Source organism: Lactuca sativa, chromosome 3 (assembly GCF_002870075.4).
Source record: "Lactuca sativa cultivar Salinas chromosome 3, Lsat_Salinas_v11, whole genome shotgun sequence".
Classification (NCBI taxonomy): Eukaryota; Viridiplantae; Streptophyta; class Magnoliopsida; order Asterales; family Asteraceae; genus Lactuca; species Lactuca sativa.
In genome coordinates this window covers 64,051,435-64,070,021 of record NC_056625.2, presented here as the reverse complement: position 1 = coordinate 64,070,021, position 18,587 = coordinate 64,051,435, and the positions used below count along the sequence as shown (strand labels likewise).

Sequence of the window (18,587 nt, the reverse complement as noted above, 5' to 3'; positions counted from 1 at the left end):
ATCAGATATAACAAAACACATAACATATGCTAGAATATTTCTAACCAGTGTGTCTAGAACTTCCCTCCGAGAGGCTATTCTCTAGAAATACAAATCACATGATCACATTTCCCTCCAAGAGGTTGTTCATGATCATACATGCTGCCACGACACAACTAAAATTTCCCTCTAAGAGGCTATTCTCTAGTTAGACCGATCATTCCGACCACACTTCCCTCTGAGAGGGAATTCATGGTCGTAAATAAAATCATCACATAGTCGACATGATAAGAAAGTCTGCAAGAACTCACTCGAACATCTTGAAAAGATGAAATCCACAAACTAAGTTAGTGGCATCGAGTCTTCCTCAATATCATTACCCAATAATTAACCCTAATTTATCAATTAAGGCATAATTCTTAGCTTTGTTGTAACATCCCAAGAATAAGACCCAAAAATTTCATTTTTCAATTAATAAAACAATATCCCAAAACATCACCATAAATCCCAAGTGGAACAAATGTATCAAACATGACAAAATATAAGAGTTATCATGAAATGCGGAACAATATCGTGTGTGCACTGCAATTACCCCGAACTCTTCCCTTTTGCACTAGAAGTACCTAAAACATAAACTGAAAACTGTAAACACAAAGTTTAGTGTGTTTCCCCCAAATACCACAAACCAAACATATAAAGGTTCCGCCCAATGAGTGTAACATGCCCCGCCCTAACTTGCATAATAGGCTCCGCCCACTAAGTATAACGGGACTCACCCTAACTCGCATAACGAGCCCCGCCTACTGAGTATAACAAGTCTCACCCTAACTCTCATAACGGGCCCCACCCAGTATCTAGACATACAAGTATAACAAACAATAATATACAGATTACCCGTTGGGCCCTGCCCACTACGCATACAAACACATACACATGTAAGAGTCACGCAAACATCTAACACCCTAACGTAATAAACCATGCGTCAACATTGGTGCCTTCGACCCGCTAACCATGGTGAGGAAGACTTATCTCAGACTATTGAATATCAAAAATAAATCTCCAGCTACTAGTCCAAAAATCCCCGCGCTATCATCATAAAATAACATCCAATTAATAATGGATCCCGACTCATACTAAGAGTCCAAACTATGGAAAAAGACCATTTTACCCTTTACCTAACTTGGCCTAAGGCTAAAGCCCAAACCAATTACTCAAAAGGCCCAATTCCATAAATAGACACCCAAAGCCCCATCATGGCCCAATCTTCCAAATTAGGCCCAAATCCCTTCGTGGGCCTTCATCCAAAAGAGTCCAAACTAGAAATATGATGGCCCAACAAAGCCCTAAACTCCTAAGGTCTACACATGGCCCAAAACTGAAAAGCCCAAAACCGAAGCCCACTTGTTGAGTACGCTAGGCGTACTCAGCTCGTACGCTTAGCATACATGCTCTAGGGCTGTACGCGCAACGTACCAACTTATACACCCATCATACTCCTCAGTTCGCCACCCCACGCCAAAAAGCACTTAATCCATTCAGCCCCTACTCGATACTCTTAGATCTAGTCCGAAAAGATGATTTGTCACGTAAACTTGGCAACTTTACGTGCATGCATGGCTTAATGGGGCTCTAGAGCGCAAAAGAACTTAACCAAGGATCTTAACACATGCGTGAGTCCATATATACCATAAAGTTTGCATTTTTATGCTTAAGGGACCCCTGAAATGTCCAGATCTACAAGGTTAAGCTTCTAAAACGACCTTAGCTCACAAGGACCAACCAAAAAGGACTAAAATGGCCATACATAAGCCCAAAAGAAGTTATATACAAGGAGTTGACAAGATATGGACTTTATACCTCAAAAGTCATAAAATGAAGAAGCTAAATCTGGATCTCTAAGTTCCTCACCAAAGAATGAGTCTTCAACCTTCTTCTTCCACTTCAAGATGCACAAAACACACCAAAGTTCTTTACAAGAGCTCCAAAGCACCACATAAAGGCTAAGGGACAAAATTAGGGTTTTGAAGATATGGAGGCTGGTCTAAAATGTCCAAGTGGTGGGTTAAAGAAGCTTAAATAGGGCACACACCCTAAAAATTAGGGTTTGTCCCAAGCCAGCGTACGCCCCGCGTAACACTACGTATGCCAACATACGTGGTCGATGCCCGCGATCCTGATCCAGCTAGTACTCTAAGTGTACTCATAGAGTACTCCCTGTGTACTAGCCAGAGGACCAAAAATGCAATTATTCTACTAAGCAAGGGTTAAAAGGAACTTACAAGGTCCAAATGTTACATTTCCTCTCTAAACGAGTCTTATTTCTTTTTTAATCTTCATCTTATGTAAAAGAACATTTTGACCTAAGTCAATGTTCTGAAACACACTTTTACTAACATTTTGACCTAAGTCAAAAAGTCAATATCCACCACGTCGTGGTAAATTCTTGGTCGTGTCATGGCCAAGCCACGACAAAACAGCCGCGACACTCTTGATAACCGTGTCGTGGTCAGTCTGTGGCCCCACTATGGTGTATCTGGCGTATTAACACATTCGTTAGGCACATACTATTTGGAGATCAAGGCTTAGGTTCTCAGGTCTAAATCTTTCAGTGATTCAATGGATAAAGTTTTCAACTTTATCCATTCTAATGTCAAAAACTCTCAAGATCTATAACCGTAGTATGTTTTGTGCATTTAATCCCTTCAATCTTTTTTCCATTAATAAGGCTAGGAACTTACTCAATAACTCACTGAAGTTCTAGAGTTACTCAAACTCCAAGAACATGATGCTCCTCTTTCCCAAACTGACCAAAAAATCACGAGGAACTCTATATCTATGAAGTAACAAAGATGAAATAAGGCCCAAAAAACTTACAATGCAAGAAAAACAAAGTTGTCGTTGGTTCTTGAGATTGAATGAAAACTAACTCAAAAAATGTGCAATGATGAGCTTCTTAAGCCACCAAGAACTTCAAGCACCTCAAGCAAGGACCATGGAGGCTATGGTTTCGAAAGAGAAGGATGGATGCTGATTCTCTAAAAAACCCTAGAAGCATGATGCTTATATAGGCCCGCAACTTAAAACTTAGGGTTTGTGCACATAGTGTTGCTGCACCACAGTCATTAAATGACTACCGTACGATGGTGATATGAAAATACCACACCGTGGTACTCCAATCACTACGTCATGGGGGACCAAAATTCCCAATATGCAATTAAACTTTGAACATGGAAATTAGTACTTCATACCTGAGTTTGGGTGCTATAGTGTTATTGTCAAAATGTGGCATTAGTTAATCACTTTTTTATAATAAAAATTTATAAAAGCGCTTGTTATGAGGATAAGGTTCCACAATATTAGCCAAAGTAGATAACGATTAACTTTTGAATCATGTTTTGGCATGTCTCCTTTTCTTTCATGTTCATAAACTTCTTAATTCACTTATTGAGGTTGGGGTCAGTAAATAAAACCAAAGAATATATATATATATATATATATATATATGTGTGTGTGTGTGTGTGTGTGTGTGTGTGTGCGTTTTGGAGTGAATTGGTGTGTGTAACTGCTGCACAGAAGGGGTATGTGTGTATGTGTGTATGTGTGTTTTGGCATGACTTCCTTCATTCTTTAGATGTTTAAAATCCATATAGTTAGTGTTTCATTTTGCATAACAACTACATTGTTGGTGTCTAAATGCTACAAGTAATCTGTTGAGAAAGAACCTTTGTCCAAGTTTATATTTTTGGACATAGATTAGAGTCTCCAAGGAAGTATCAAAAGCATTATATATAATTTGTATGGGAATGATCTACTTTCAAAATCTTAGTGGTCCAAAGTTAATGATGAAATTGGATGGATTTGTCCTCTCTTAGACAATTTCGGTTTTAGCAAAGTACATTGCTAAATCAAATAGGTTTTTTGGTGTATATTGCTCCATAACATTAAGTATTTGTTGATGTATATAAACGGATATCATCATTTTTAAGCCCTTGTTGTTTATCTAAGTCGTTTAAAGAGATTCGTTGAAATAGGTTATGTGCTAGATTCACCTCAATCATACTTTGGTATTTAACAAAGTACATTGTTAAATTTGGTGAAACTCTTTTTTACCTCCATGTAAAGTCTTTTTGGTGAATATACATTGATATAATCACTGTTGGTGCCATCCATTTGGTAATCCTTTTTTATGTTTGCTTTTGTGCTCTCCCATGTTCTTGGAGGGTTTCAAGCTCAAGTTGTGGACACAAATTTATTTTTCCAAGGGTGTAGTGATCAAAGATAGCTTGTTGTACTATCATTACCCTTGGCTTTTTAATAAAATCATTGTTTTTCCAAAGAAAATTAATCATCTTTTTTTTATAAGAGTTTAAAATATCAATCTCCAATAATCAGGAGAGATGTATATTGCATTATTTAGAAGCATACAAGATTACAATTCAAGAATAAAGGAAATTTAAAATACAACAAGATTCCTATAAAATTGGATCTACATAATCCTAGAAGATTGTGATATATCGTTAATACCCCTTAAAGAAAGGATGCGGGGGACCAACATAGAGCTTGGATCTAAAATACTTGAACATCGAATGTGGGAGATTATTGGTGAAAAGATAAGAAATCTATTAAGCTGTAGGGATAAACTAAGTGGATAAGCGTCCTGAAGCAACCAACTCACGAACAAAATGATAGTTAATATCGATGTTTTTTGCAAGCTTATGGGAGACATGATTTTGACTTAAGAACATGACATTTTTGTTATCATAGTATAGCTATGATGTAATGGAAATGGGGATATGAAGCTCACGTAGTAGGTGTGTAACCCAAACTACTTCAGTAGTTGTGTTTTCCATCGCTCTATATTGAGACTTATAATAGAACGGGAGATTGTGGGTTGCTTTTTAGAAATCCAAGAAAAATATACCCCCTATAAATACTCAGTAGCCATATTAACCGATGTGTTTCAGTACATCATGCCCATTCAGTATCGGAATACGCAATAAATTGAATATTGGTGTTGCGTTGATAAGTGAGACTAAAAGACAAAGTACCTTGACATAACGAAAAATATGTTTGACTTCCTGGAAGTGAGCCGTACTATGTTCATGTAAAAACTAACTTACTTGATTTACTGCATAAGATAAGCCTAGGCGAGTAATGGTTAAGTATTGGAGAGCACCAACTAATGAATGATATAAAGTTGGACGAGAGAAGACATCACTATGGCTAGTAAGTTGGGAAGAAGTGGTAAGAGGTGTGAATATAGGTTTGGAATCTAACAAGGCAATTCTAGATAAAATATCAAGAACATATTTGTGCTTAATTTTATATATGTTTCTTACGTTTGAGGCGGGTCACATATAATAACTTTCGTTTGTTACTTTAAAAAAACGTATTATATTCGAGTTTTTCTATGTTTCGATTATTTTTTGTTACATTTTTGTGCTTAATTTTATGTACATTCCTACGTATTATTCGGGTCCCATATAATAACTTTCATTCGTTAGCTTAAAAAATGTATTATATGCGAGTTTGTCTACGTTTCGACGTATTTTTTTTACATATTAGTATAGATTCGAGTTCGTCTATATTTCAACGTAATTTTTTTTATGTTTCATGCTTATTTTTATGTACGTGTTTTTTCGTTTGTGCTTTTTTTTACGTCGAAACGTAACTTTTATCAATACAATCGTCAAAATTCAACTTACAAAATTCAAAGTTTACAATTACGCTTTTATTTATTATATGCGAACAAACCCATACGTAGGAACATATATAAAATAAGCATCAAAACGTACAAAAAAATTAATATCAAAACATTAAAAAAAAACTCAAGTTTATATCGACACTTGCATAAAAATAAGTAAGTAAGATTTTTTTTAAGTTATCGAACGAAAGCTTAAATAATAAAAAACATATTATATGTGACATGAGTCATACGTATGTAACACATATAAAATTAAGCACAAAAACGTTAAAATATATGTTTTGCGAAATGTAACATCTCGGGTTTTCAGGTATCTTCAAATCATTCCCTTGGTATTATAATATGTAATTTTTTGGTCCTTGATGTGTAACACCCAAAGTTTTGAAAGCCAAGAAAGTAAAGGAAACCCTAAATTTAAGGGGGACTCGGCGAGTCCAAGGAGGAACTCGGCGAGTCCGAGCGGGATCCGAGTCGAGGAGTAAGTGACCAACTCGGCGAGTCGGCCAAGGCGACTCGGCGAGTAGGGTCTATGCGAGGAAAACCCTAAATCCGGGACTTGGAGCCTATATAAACGTCTCATTCTTCTTCCTTGGGCTCCTTTACTGCCTCTCCAACCCAAAATTCGAACCTTAAACCGCCATTGTTGCTTATCGAAGCTTTTTGCCTTTTTGTGGGTGATTTGAAGGAAGAAGGAGGGAAGGAATCATTGAAGCTTCAAGGAGTTGCAGCAAATCCAAAGTTGAAGGACATTTCAGAGCACTTGAAGGTAATAAGTCGCTTCCTTCATCCATATCTACTTTGGTTATGAGTTTTGGGGCTTTTAAGCCATGTCTAAGATCAATCTCGAGCTTGAGGTCCAGATCTGAGGATGCTACCTCAGATCCATGCTTGTTTTGGTTTAGAATCCCGTAAAGTATCAGCCATTGAGTGGATTATGGAGCCTCTTGGTCTTAAACCTTAGTTTATGGTGCATTTTGCCTAGATCTCCCTCTTTACACGTAAAGTTTGCAACTTTACGTGAGGAATAGGCTTGGGAAGGGTAGATCTACAATTTGGAGTCCCTGCATAACTCAAAAGTCCTCTGCATGTATGTAGAACCGAATGGACTTGGCGAGTCCTTCGAGTGGACTCGGCGAGTAGCTTGAAGATGAGGAGGAACTCGACGAGTGGGATGAACAGCTCGTCGAGTCGGATGAAGATGGGCATGAACTCGACGAGTTGGATGAACAACTCGGCGAGTTGGTTGAAGATTGCCTTGTACTCGGCAAGTCTATTCTTAGACTCGACGAGTCAGCTCGCGTGGTCCCAAACCCTTCGAGTTAAGACTCGAGTCAGCGAGTTGAGCAAGGACTCAGTGAGTTGGACATGACATGAATCGGGAATCAGTAGACTCGGCGAGTCAGGGGCTGACTCGGCGGGTCAAGCCGCGATTGGAAGGACTTTGAGCATGAGAACTCGGCGAGTCAGTAAGTGGACTCGGCGAAGTAGGGTTGACCTGGAAGGTTGACTTTGACCAGGACTTTGACTTGGACCAGAGTTGACTTGGTTGACTGTCGAGGGTCAGTTAGACTAAGTGCTGCATTGATATGGATAGCTCAGGAAGCAAGTAGAGCGAGAGTTCAGTGAATGGTCGGGCAGTAGCTAGTGGGATCATCAACAAGTTCAGCCAGTGCAGGTGAGTTTCCTTTTGTGTGAATGGGTCTACGGCCACAATGCCGGCCCATGTAGTTATGAGTAGAAGGCCCGGGGGTTAGCCCTAGGCACAGTATGCTAGTTTGATATTCAGGACAAGGTCCAATGATAGCGGGCGGGTGCCCAAGGAATGGTTTATGTGATAGTTTATACTTGTTGTCTGTGTGATACTTGTATGTGCCTGGTAGGGTGGTGAGTGTGGGCGAGGTCCCGTACGTTACCAATAGCAGAGTGTGGATGGTGTTCCACATCTCATTAGCAGCAGATCAGGGGTGAGGCCCAAGTTAGGGAAAAAGTGAGTGTGGACTGGACCCGTATCTCACTATCAGTAGGAGCATGGACGAGGCTCCCTGACTCATCAGTAGAGATCGGTTGTTAGGACCGGAGGGTAGTCAGACACCCCAGAAACGTCTGACAGTATGTGATATTATGTTTACATGCTAGCATGATCTGTTAGATGAGTTAGAGGCGGTAGGGGGAGATAGTCCCCCAGACTACCGGTCGATAGGGCCGAAGGGGCGGTCACGCCCAGCCATGCTAGACAGATTATGTGATATATGTGTTATGTGGTAGTAGTAGGGGGGTGAAATAGTCCCCAGTATCCGGTCGAGAGGACCGAAGGGGAGACCAGCACCCAGATATGCTAGACAGTATCCGGTCGAGAGGACCGAAGGGGAGGCCAGCACCCAGATATGCTAGCCAGTATCCGGTCGAGAGGACCGAAGGGGAGACCAGCACCCAGATATACCATTCAGTATCCAATCGAGAGGACCGAAGGGGAGGCCAGCACCCAGATATGCTAGCCAGTATTCGGTCGAGAGGACCGAAGGGGTAGGTCGGGCACCCAAATATGCTTGACAATATGTGTATGTTATGCGATTGTATGGTATGAGGTAATATGGGGGAACTCACTAAGCTTCGTGCTTACGGTTTTCAGTTTTGGTTTCAGGTACTTCCGGAAGCTGATGATGGAGCTCGGGGTGATTGCATGACACACACCATAGGATTGTCAACCTGGGAATGTTTTACTCTGATAATGAACATGTGTTTTGAAAACTATTACTTTGATTATGTTTTGAATCAATGATTTTACTTGAGTAATGTTTTATTTAAAAGAAATTTTTAGTCTTGAATTTTGGGATGTTACATGATGTTGGTTGGATTGACCCCTAAGAAGCCCTAGTGGTGAATTGGTAATTCTTGGGAGCTTGAGTTGTACGCTAGACGTACATGTGAGTACACTAAGCGTACTAGGGCACACCTTAGTATGTTGGGCGTACACATATGTACGCAGGGCGTACGCGTGTTCGGGTGAAACCCTAATTTTTAGGGTTTTTAGGGTATTTAAGCACCATTATGGATCATTTTGGCTTACTCTTTCAGCCTCCAAGCCCCTTAGCCGTTTTGAGAGAACCGTAACTCCCATAGTAAGCATCTTGATCTTATAGTGTGATTTTTGTGTGACAAAAGAAGAAGTTAGTGCATCAAAGGAGTCAAGTAAGGAAGCAAGCTTGTAGATATGGGATTATCATCTTCTTGGGAAGCTTCAAAAGGTATAAAGCTTCTACCTTTATGCTTGGATTGTTTAGATCTTACTTTGGTTGCTTTTTGGTATGCTTCTTGTCCCAAGAGTCCCAATATCGTGCATGCTTTATTTTGGTCGTGTTGGGTTGTCCTTTCAGACCCTAGGTTGGGTCCTAAGGCATAAAAATGAGGTCCCTTGAGCTAGTTTGGTCCCTTGTTCTTTGTTAGAGGTCTTAATGGATTAAGACCATGTATTAAGCCCTTTTTGGATGACCAAAGTCTTAAAGTTTGAGACTTTATGGTTCTATAGTACTTTTGAGTCATGGATCTGAAGTTTAAGCTTAGGTGCTTAATTCATTAAGCACATATTAGGATTTTAAGACTTGCGAGGGTACGCCCCGCATAAGTTATGTACGTCCCGTGTACCGAGTCAACCACCCCGATGGTGGTCAATGCGAGGCGAAGTACACCCAACGTACCGAAGGGGTACGCCCCGCGTATGACTTCTGTGAGGGTTTCGGACTTTGGGCATCGGGTATTGGGCCATCTTTTGGGCTTTAATACTTGGGCCCTAATGGACCGTCTGGATAAGTGTGTTTTGGGCTAATTAGAGGATTAGACCTTTGGATGAGGCCCAACAAGGGGTTTTGGCCAAATTTGGAAAATTAGGCTAATCATGGGCCTTGAAGTATTTTGGGCCTTTTGGATCAAAGATTTAGACTTGGGCCTTGGCCCAATTAGGGACAGGGTAAAATGGACAATTACCCTATGTTTGGGCCCTTAGTCAAGAATGGTATCCCAATTGTTAATTGGGTGTTTGTTTATTGTGATAGTTCAGGATTTTCCGTGAGCCAACAGTTAGAGATTTCAGTGCAGCTTGACATTTGACAGGTAAATTTTCCTCATTGTACTCATGGGTCGAAGGCACCACGGCCGACCCTTTGGATTGTTATCCTGATTGTCGTATGATTGAGTACTATAGTGATCTGTTAGATCAGAATCCTGGTAGATAGGATGATGTTATGCTTATTGATCTGTATGATCTATGCTTGATAGATTAATTGATTATATGTTTATGAGTTATGTGTCAACATGTGTGTGTGTGGTTGAGTTGAAGTGGTCATGCTTTGTGCTGAAGGCCAACATATCTAGGGCGGCCCAGATAGACTGAAGGCCTGTGAGGCGGACCAGTCAGGCTGAAGGCCCGGTGAGGTGGTCCAGACATGCTGAAGGTTCTATATGCGTGCTTTTGCTGTGATATTTATGATTATGTATTATGGTGGTATTTTGGGGGGAATCTCACTAAGCTTTGGATTTACAATTTGGATTATGTTCAAGTACCTCAGAGGATCGTGGGAAGACGAAGGCGTGATCGTGCACCTCCTTATGTTTTTGTTTTACGATTTTGGGATTTCTATGATGTAAAACTTATTTTGAAAACAATTTGTAAACAATGATGGTTTTGGGTTTGTTTAAAAAGTTTAAAATTTTCAAGAATTTTATGAATGTTACACGAAATGTAGACAAGCTCGATGATAACACATTTTTTTAAGTTAACGAACTTATTATATGTGACGCGAATGATACGTAGAAATGCACATAAAATTAAGAACACAAATGCAAACAAAATTACGTTAAAACATAGATAAACTCGAAGATAATACATTTTTTAAAATTAACAAACGAAAGTTATTATATGTGATCCTTCTCATACGTAAGAAACATACATCACGTTAAACACAAAAACGTAAAAGAAAAACTATGTTGAAACATAAACGAACTCGAATTTAAACCGACCATTTAAAAAAAAATAAACAATGTAATTTTTTTTTAAAAAAATTACGAAAGAAAGTTCCAAATTAAAATCAAAACGTTGACCACCTTGAGTTATACCGACAAATATATAAAAATAAACACATGAAAATAGTTTTTTCTAAGTTAACGAATGAGAGTTATTAATAAAAATCAAATTATATATAATACATGATTAAACATGAAAATTAAGAAAATAGAGGGGTAAGAATAATACTTTTTAAATTTCAAAGTGAAAGGTTCAAAGTGATATTTTAAAAAGTAAAGGGATGACAAACTCATTAACATAAAATATAGAAAAAATTACATAAATGGTCCCTCTGGTTTTACCCAAAATACATTCATAATAACGGAGGATGAATAGTAACCACGTCAACAAAAAAGGTTATTTACATAAGTTTTGAAAACCACAAGGACCATGTTCGTCAAAACAAATTAACAGGGATTGAGCTTCGAACCCTTGATAACTCATATGAACCATTTTTATAGTTTTGTGGTAGATTATATACTTTTCAAAAAGACCTATATTTTAGTATCTGGAAAACTATTTAAAACAAACAACAAAATAGAAGTTGTGGGTTTTCTGGCAACATGGTCGTCGTTCCCTTAAAATCCGAGCTTCTTGTTAAATCCTACATTGTCGTATATTCGACCAATTCAACAAAAATAGAACAATTTATTACATTACATGATGCAAAGTAATAAAATCAATACAATAACATCATATTTTAGATTTGAAAAATATTTATCGGACAAAATGATTTGCTTAAATATAGCAAACTTATGCTAAATAAAGGGAGAGAAAACCTGATCCACAAGCTAGAAATATTACATATCGACCCGAAAGATCCTCTAATGCCTTTTACTTACCGCATTTGTCTCTCATATAACAAAAATATTGAAATAACATGAACTATTCAATTTGCACGTTTTGAACCTTCAGCCTTTAGGCAACATGTTTCAATTTATTTTTCTCCCCTGTAAAAACCTTGGTCACCGATCACCCAGTATTTAAGTTTATCGTTGTTTTCCCTACAGATTATACAAAAAAAAAAAAACATGGAAAATAGATTTTGTACAAGGTTCATACTCCTCTTAATCACCACCTCCTTGATATCTGTTTATTCTGATACTGATGACAATGAATACACTCCTGGACCTGTAACATACAATGCTAGGTCGATTATTGTTAATGGGAATCCGATACTGTTATTCTCGGGTTCCATCCATTATCCGCGTAGCACTCCTGAGGTGTGTATCATTTGAATTTTAAGTGTTGGTTTTTTTATTTATTTGCATTTAAAATTTGTGTTTGTGTTTGTGTTTGTGTTTTGAAATAGATGTGGCCTGATATCATAAGAATGGCAAAGGAAGGAGGATTAAATACCATTGAAACTTATGTTTTTTGGAACGTCCATGAACCTGTTGAAGGCCAGGTTGTTTTTGTTTTTTGTTCTTTTAATTTTAACTTTATTTGTGAAAACCAATTTAATTTTTATTTCTATATTGCAGTTCAATTTTACAGGAAATTATGATTTGGTGAAATTCATCAAATTGATTGCTGAAAATAAATTGTATGCAATCCTACGACTTGGTCCTTTCATTCAGGCAGAATGGAATCTTGGGTAAAGTTTTTTATTTTTACTTTTATGTCAAATAAATAATTTTTTGCATTAAATTATTTGATTATCCGAAAAATTTGTTCTTAAACAGAGGACTTCCATTTTGGCTGAGAGATGTACCCAACATCATATTCCGGTCATACAACGAACCCTACATGGTTGGTAATCATTTTAAAGCTTTATTCATACCAAAACACACACACACACACACAGTAAATAACTTTGTTTTGATGCATGAATGTAATATATAATCACATAATTAAAATGTTTTTGATTATATGTATAGACTCATATGAAAAGATACAGCGAAATGATTATAAACATGATGAAGAAGGAGAAGCTATTTGCACCTCAAGGAGGCCCAATTATCCTTGCACAGGTATTTCATACTACTATTATGTAATGGATCTTTCGTTAAACAATCGTTTGAAGTATTATATATCAGATATAATTTATATCTCCTTTTGTGATTTATTAATGAAGATTGAAAACGAATATAACCATGTTCAAGAATCATATCGTGAGAAAGGTATTCAATATGTGAAGTGGGCTGCAGATATGGCAACTGGGTTGTATCCCGATGTCCCATGGATAATGTGTAAGCAAAAGGATGCCCCTGCAAATGTAGTAAGTTTTATTTCTATAAAGTTCATTTTGTACTACGTATTAAAAAGTAAGAAACAAATTTATATAGTATCTCTATACAAATAATTCATTAGTTTATAATATTCTAATTTTATTTTCTAAATGGATTAAACGTTATTATTTGTGGCTAGATAAGTACATGCAACGGAAGGCATTGTGCAGATACCTTTGGTGGGCCAAACGGCCCAAATAAACCTACTTTATGGACCGAAAATTGGACTGCTCAGTAAGCTTTATAGTTTATATATAAATATTCTTTTAGAAAATAATTATTTTTGTTTTTGTTTTTTTTCTATATTAATTTTTGTCTAATATACAGATATCGGGTTTTCGGAGATCCACCTTCTCAAAGAGCAGCAGAAGATATCGCATTTTCAGTTGCTCGATTCTTCATGAATAACGGAAGCATGACAAATTACTACATGGTATGAACTTAAGGATTGTTTCTTGAGTAAAAAGAATATTATTATATTCATTATTTCATAACTTTTTTATTTAATTATATGATTATTTTAGTATCATGGTGGAACCAACTTTGGAAGAACAAGCTCGTCGTTTGTGACCACTCGTTACTACGATGAAGCTCCCCTTGACGAATTTGGTAAACCATCATTTATTTAATGTATTATCAATTATGCATGTAAACATATTTCAGAGATTGTAATAATTTCATTGATTTATGATGTGTGTATTACATGTAAACTTATCTTGTAGTATAATGTTAGGTTTGATAAGAGAACCCAAATGGAGTCACCTTAGAGACCTCCACAAGACTTTGAGATTGGTAAAGAACCCTTTTCTTTTGGGTACTCAAAAAATCAAAAATATCAACAAATTTGTCCAAGTAAGAATTTCTTTGGGATATGTGACTTTTATATATATACATGAATCATCCAATTAATGATGACTTTTGAGACGTTGACTCATGACTTTGCAGATTATCACATACGAGAAACCAGAAAGCAACATTTGTTTAGCGTTCTTGAGCAACAAGCACAAGAAGATTCATCGTACCATCGACTTCAAAGGAAAAAGTTATTTCCTACCAAGGCGATCTGTCGCCATTCTTCCTGATTGCAAAACTGTCGTTTATAACACAGAACTTGTGAGTTTTTTCTTGTAAAAGATTCATTTGCATGTCTCCTAATGGTCAAACTAATTAATGTCGATATATGAAAAAAAGAACAGATCGTATCACAACATAACTCAAGGAGCTTCGTACTTTCAAAGAAAGCGAATAAATTTAAATGGGAAAGCTATCGGGAACCTATTCCAATAGCTAAAGATTTACCAGTTATGAGTAAAACACCATTGGAACTCACCTCCATGACTAAAGATACCACAGATTATATGTGGTATAGCACAAGGTAAAATAGACGTTCGAACCTTATTAAAAATATTACTCTCTCAAGTCTCAAGTCTCAACCATATGTTTTAACTGAATCTTTCATATATATAAGATGTTTTTTTTTTTTCTTGTAGCTTACATCTTGATAGTGACGATCTACCCATGAGACCAGATATCTTGCCTGTTATTCAGATTCAAAGTCTTGGGGATGCATTATTGGCTTTCGTTAATGGAGAATATATAGGTGAGATACATCATTCATTCACTACTAGATTCCTATACAGAAAACTATTAACATGTATGAAAAAATAATAATAATGATAATAATTCAGGATTTGGACATGGGAGCTTCATTGAGAAGTCATTTTCGTTCTCCAAACCTGTGAGTTTGAAGACTGGAGTCAATCACATATCGATCTTGGCAATGACTGTGGGACTACCGGTAAACTCAAAACAACATATATAACGTTAACAGATGGACAATGACATGTGGAGTATGACATATATATGGTCGTGTTATATATATTCACAACACATATTTGAAATATGTGTTGTTAGCAGGACTAATTTTGGACGTTTTTCTTTCTACTTTCATTGTGAAGAATAGTGGAGCGTATATGGAGAAGAGGTTTTCGGGTATTCGAGCTGTTATTCTACAGGGTATGAGTAGTGGTTCTCTTGATCTCACGCTTAACCAATGGGGTCATAAGGTACGTATTATTTAATAGGACTTAACTTTTGTTAACACAAAAAGTAAGAGGCCCAATTACAATGACTATATCTATATATTATATACCCATGTACCAAAATTACGTTTTTTATATTTAGGTTGGCGTCGAGGGAGAATCACTCCAATTGTACACAGAAGAAGGATCCAAGAAAGTTAAATGGAGCCCAGCCAGTGGACCAGGAACACCTATTACATGGTACAAGGTAACAATTAGCATTACTGTAGTTGTTGTAATTAATTTGTATTTATATATATAACTTACTTGCATTTATGTTAGGTATACATATACCTAATAAAATTTCATTCAAATTAAGATTCACGTTTTAGTCACATGAACTACTTGTCGATTTCACATTTTGAGAAAAAATTTATGTTGCAGACGAATTTTGCCACTCCTGAAGGAAATAATCCGGTTGCGATCAAGATGGAGAGAATGGGCAAAGGTGTAGTTTGGGTAAATGGTAATAACCTTGGTCGTTATTGGGAAAATTATCGTTCACCTCTTGGGGCCCCTTCTCAAACCGAGTAAGACCCTATTCTTTTCCCATTAAGTAATTTATAGATAAATATGATTTCCTAACACTTTTTCGTATTAAATCAGTCTTTCTGCATTGTGTCAAAAAGAACACTCACATATAACTTATTAAATAATAAGTCTCGTCCAACGTCTACATTAAGTTCAAAGTAAAAAAAAAAAAAGAGAATGTTAAGCGTTCTGTTAGTTTCAAAGAAGAAGGAACGTTGATATATATAATATCGTCCATTTTTGTTCAGGTATCACATCCCAAGGTCATTCTTAAAACCAAAGAACAACCTTTTGGTTGTGTACGAGGAGAGCGGTGGAACCATTGATGGTGTTGCGATTAATACTGTCAATCGCGACATTATTTGTAGCTTTATGTATGAGGATTATCCGCCAAATATTGACATATGGAAAATGGAGGGAGGTGTTCTTAAGACCAACGTGGAATCACCTAAGCCAGAAGCTCAACTTACTTGCGACCCTGATAAATTCATCAAGGAAATCCAATTTGCGAGCTTTGGCAATCCTTGGGGATCGTGTGGGACATATATTCAAGGAACATGTCAATCTCCCAATGCCAAACAAGTAGTTAAAAAGGTAAAACTCGAAACCCAAAGTGGCATTGTTGACACATTCCACTAAGATTCAGTTATGTGTCGTGTTAATATAGAATAATGCAACACATATCATAATTGATATAAATCCATTTGTTGTACGCATAAGTTAGTATCCTCTAACTAATTAGTACATTGCAAATTGTTATAGGCTTGCTTGGGAAAGAATAGTTGCAGAATCCCTCTCGACAGAGCAATTTTGGGCGACCCAAGCGGTGACAAATCTTGTTCTCAAGACAAATTTAAAAGACTTGCTATCCAAGTGAGGTGCGCGAAGAAGAAAAATGAGTAGATATAGGATTTTTCAAATTCAAAAGGGTGTGTTTGAGACATTTTTGGCAAATTGAAGGGGCCTTTGTACAACAAAGAAACTTAAACGCTTTGAATGATTGCACTCGAACCCACATTTCTTTTTCAAAATTTTAATGTATGTAAAGTAATTAGTGTAGCAAAGAATAATTTATATAATCTAATACTTTTTAAATCCTAAAACTCATATCAAACACAAATTAAAATTGTAATGTCGTTTTTCACGTGACACAAACTATATTTATGTTGAAAAACATGAGTTTCTTTTTTATCTAAAAGAATCAAGATTTTACCGAATTAAATATAAGCATATGATAAAAACAAAGAAAAAAATAGAAAAACACCAACTTGTATTGCATAAACTTGCAATTTATTGAAAGAAACTAAACTCAAAACTCCAATCAATGAATTTGATCACAGGAACCTATCGTATATATACTAAACAAAACTTATTAGTATTAAAGTAGGATTCCTAAATATAATCAAACAAATTGTACATACAAAAGAATTCCTTATGGCTCAAGGAAGACTTGAAAACCTTGGACAACACTCCAAGGTAATGTGATCTGATCCAAACACGCAGCAAGCCATATTGGACCTAGATAATTTTTGCATACCAAACAACGATCTCATTTATGCAAACCTTATCCGAGCTAAGGCCTTTGTAAATGGATCTGCACGTTGCTTGTCTCCAGAAACATGTTCTACTATCGCTTGTTCGTTTTAAACACACTCTTGAATTAAGTGGAATCGAGTGTGGATGTGTTCGCTTCTTCCATGAAATATATGATTCTTTGACAGTGCAATTGTTGATTTGTTGACTATACGAATCAACTCCTTTTGTTTCTTCATTCATGTCAGCTCAGCTAACAACTCTTTTAACCAAACTACCTGACACACATCTGCAGTAGCTGCTATGAACTCAACTTCACACGAAGATAATGCTACTGTATCTTGCTTCTAGTAGCACCAAGTAATAGGTGAGTCATCTAGGTAGAAAACATGTCTTGTTCTACTTCTGCCACCATCAACATCAACATTATGTCTGTTATCACTATAACCTAGGAAACTCATATCATTTGCTGCATTTATATATTATCCCAAAAGATGTACCACACAAGTAACGAAGAATTTGCTTAATAACACGGGCATGAGATTCTTTAAGACATTGCATGTAACAGTTAACTACTCCAACTGAATATGCTAAAAACGGGACGAGTGTGTAAGAGATATTGTAAGCAACCCACTTGTTTTCGATAATGGATTGCTTCAACTTCAGTCTCATCTTCTGCTTTTGAAAACTTTAGTCCCGGCTCCATGGACATTGAGTTGCATTACACACTTGCTTCACCTTTACACAACTATTTTCTTGCAAAACTTCAATTCCCAAGTAGCAAGTTAGTTCTCCAAGATCTAACATTTCAAATTGTAATGCCATCAATTTCTTGAATTGGTTTATGAACTCAAAACTTGTTGTCGTTACAAATAAATCATCTACATAAACCGCAACAATTATATATTCTCCATTTGAAACCTTTCTATAAACTACATTTTCTTGCATGCATCATTAAAAACAATATTTTTAAAAGTATTATTAAGTTTCAATTCCATGCTCTTGGCTATTGTCGAAGACCGTATAAAGCTTTTGTCAATTTGTAAGCTTTTGTTTCTTCACCCTACTTCACAAAACCTTCCGATTAGCTAACGTACACTTCTTATATTAAGTCACCATATGAAAAATGTTGTTTTAACGTCCAAGTGATGAATCTTCTATTCGTTCCTGACTGCGAGAGCAATCAATAGTCTTATTATCTCGAGACGAGCTACCAGCGTGAATACTTCATCAAAAGCTATACCTTGATCTTGTACATACCCTTTATCCATTAGATACGCTTTGTATCTTGTAATTAATTGATCCACTCGTATTTCTTTTAATTTATACAACCATCTTAACCCAGTAGGTTTATCATCTTCAGGTGGAGGAACTAATTTCCAAGTGTTGTTCTTTTCGATGGAGTCAATTTCGGCCTTCATTGCATAGAGCCAATTTTTGTTCACTTTGGCTTCCTTAAAATTCCTTAGTTC

The 18,587-nt window shown here is 36.7% G+C and overlaps 1 protein-coding gene across 1 annotated transcript; it reads left to right on the top strand.

The window, feature by feature from the left end:
- The first annotated feature begins 12,051 nt into the window (after positions 1-12,051).
- On the top strand, positions 12,052-16,582 carry LOC111884281 (beta-galactosidase 14). Its single transcript, XM_023880593.3, has 18 exons — positions 12,052-12,147; positions 12,224-12,336; positions 12,425-12,491; positions 12,620-12,712; positions 12,817-12,960; positions 13,110-13,204; positions 13,298-13,403; positions 13,495-13,579; positions 13,704-13,822; positions 13,916-14,083; positions 14,167-14,345; positions 14,461-14,570; positions 14,659-14,768; positions 14,929-15,036; positions 15,155-15,259; positions 15,436-15,581; positions 15,831-16,176; positions 16,345-16,582. The coding sequence occupies exons 1-18, from the start codon at positions 12,052-12,054 to the stop codon at positions 16,483-16,485; spliced, it is 2,331 nt and encodes a 776-aa protein (XP_023736361.1). The 3' UTR covers positions 16,486-16,582.
- Positions 16,583-18,587: the final 2,005 nt, after the last annotated feature.

What these genes read in the sequence shown, in the direction of transcription:
- LOC111884281 (XM_023880593.3), top strand. Translation starts at nt 12,052, where the DNA reads ATGTGGCCTGATATCATAAGAATGGCAAAGGAAGGAGGATTAAATACC. An exon ending in AGGATGCCCCTGCAAATGTA is followed by an intron (nt 12,961 to 13,109) that starts GTAAGTTTTATT and finishes ATTTGTGGCTAG; the next exon opens with ATAAGTACATGCAACGGAAG. An exon ending in GCATGACAAATTACTACATG is followed by an intron (nt 13,404 to 13,494) that starts GTATGAACTTAA and finishes TGATTATTTTAG; the next exon opens with TATCATGGTGGAACCAACTT.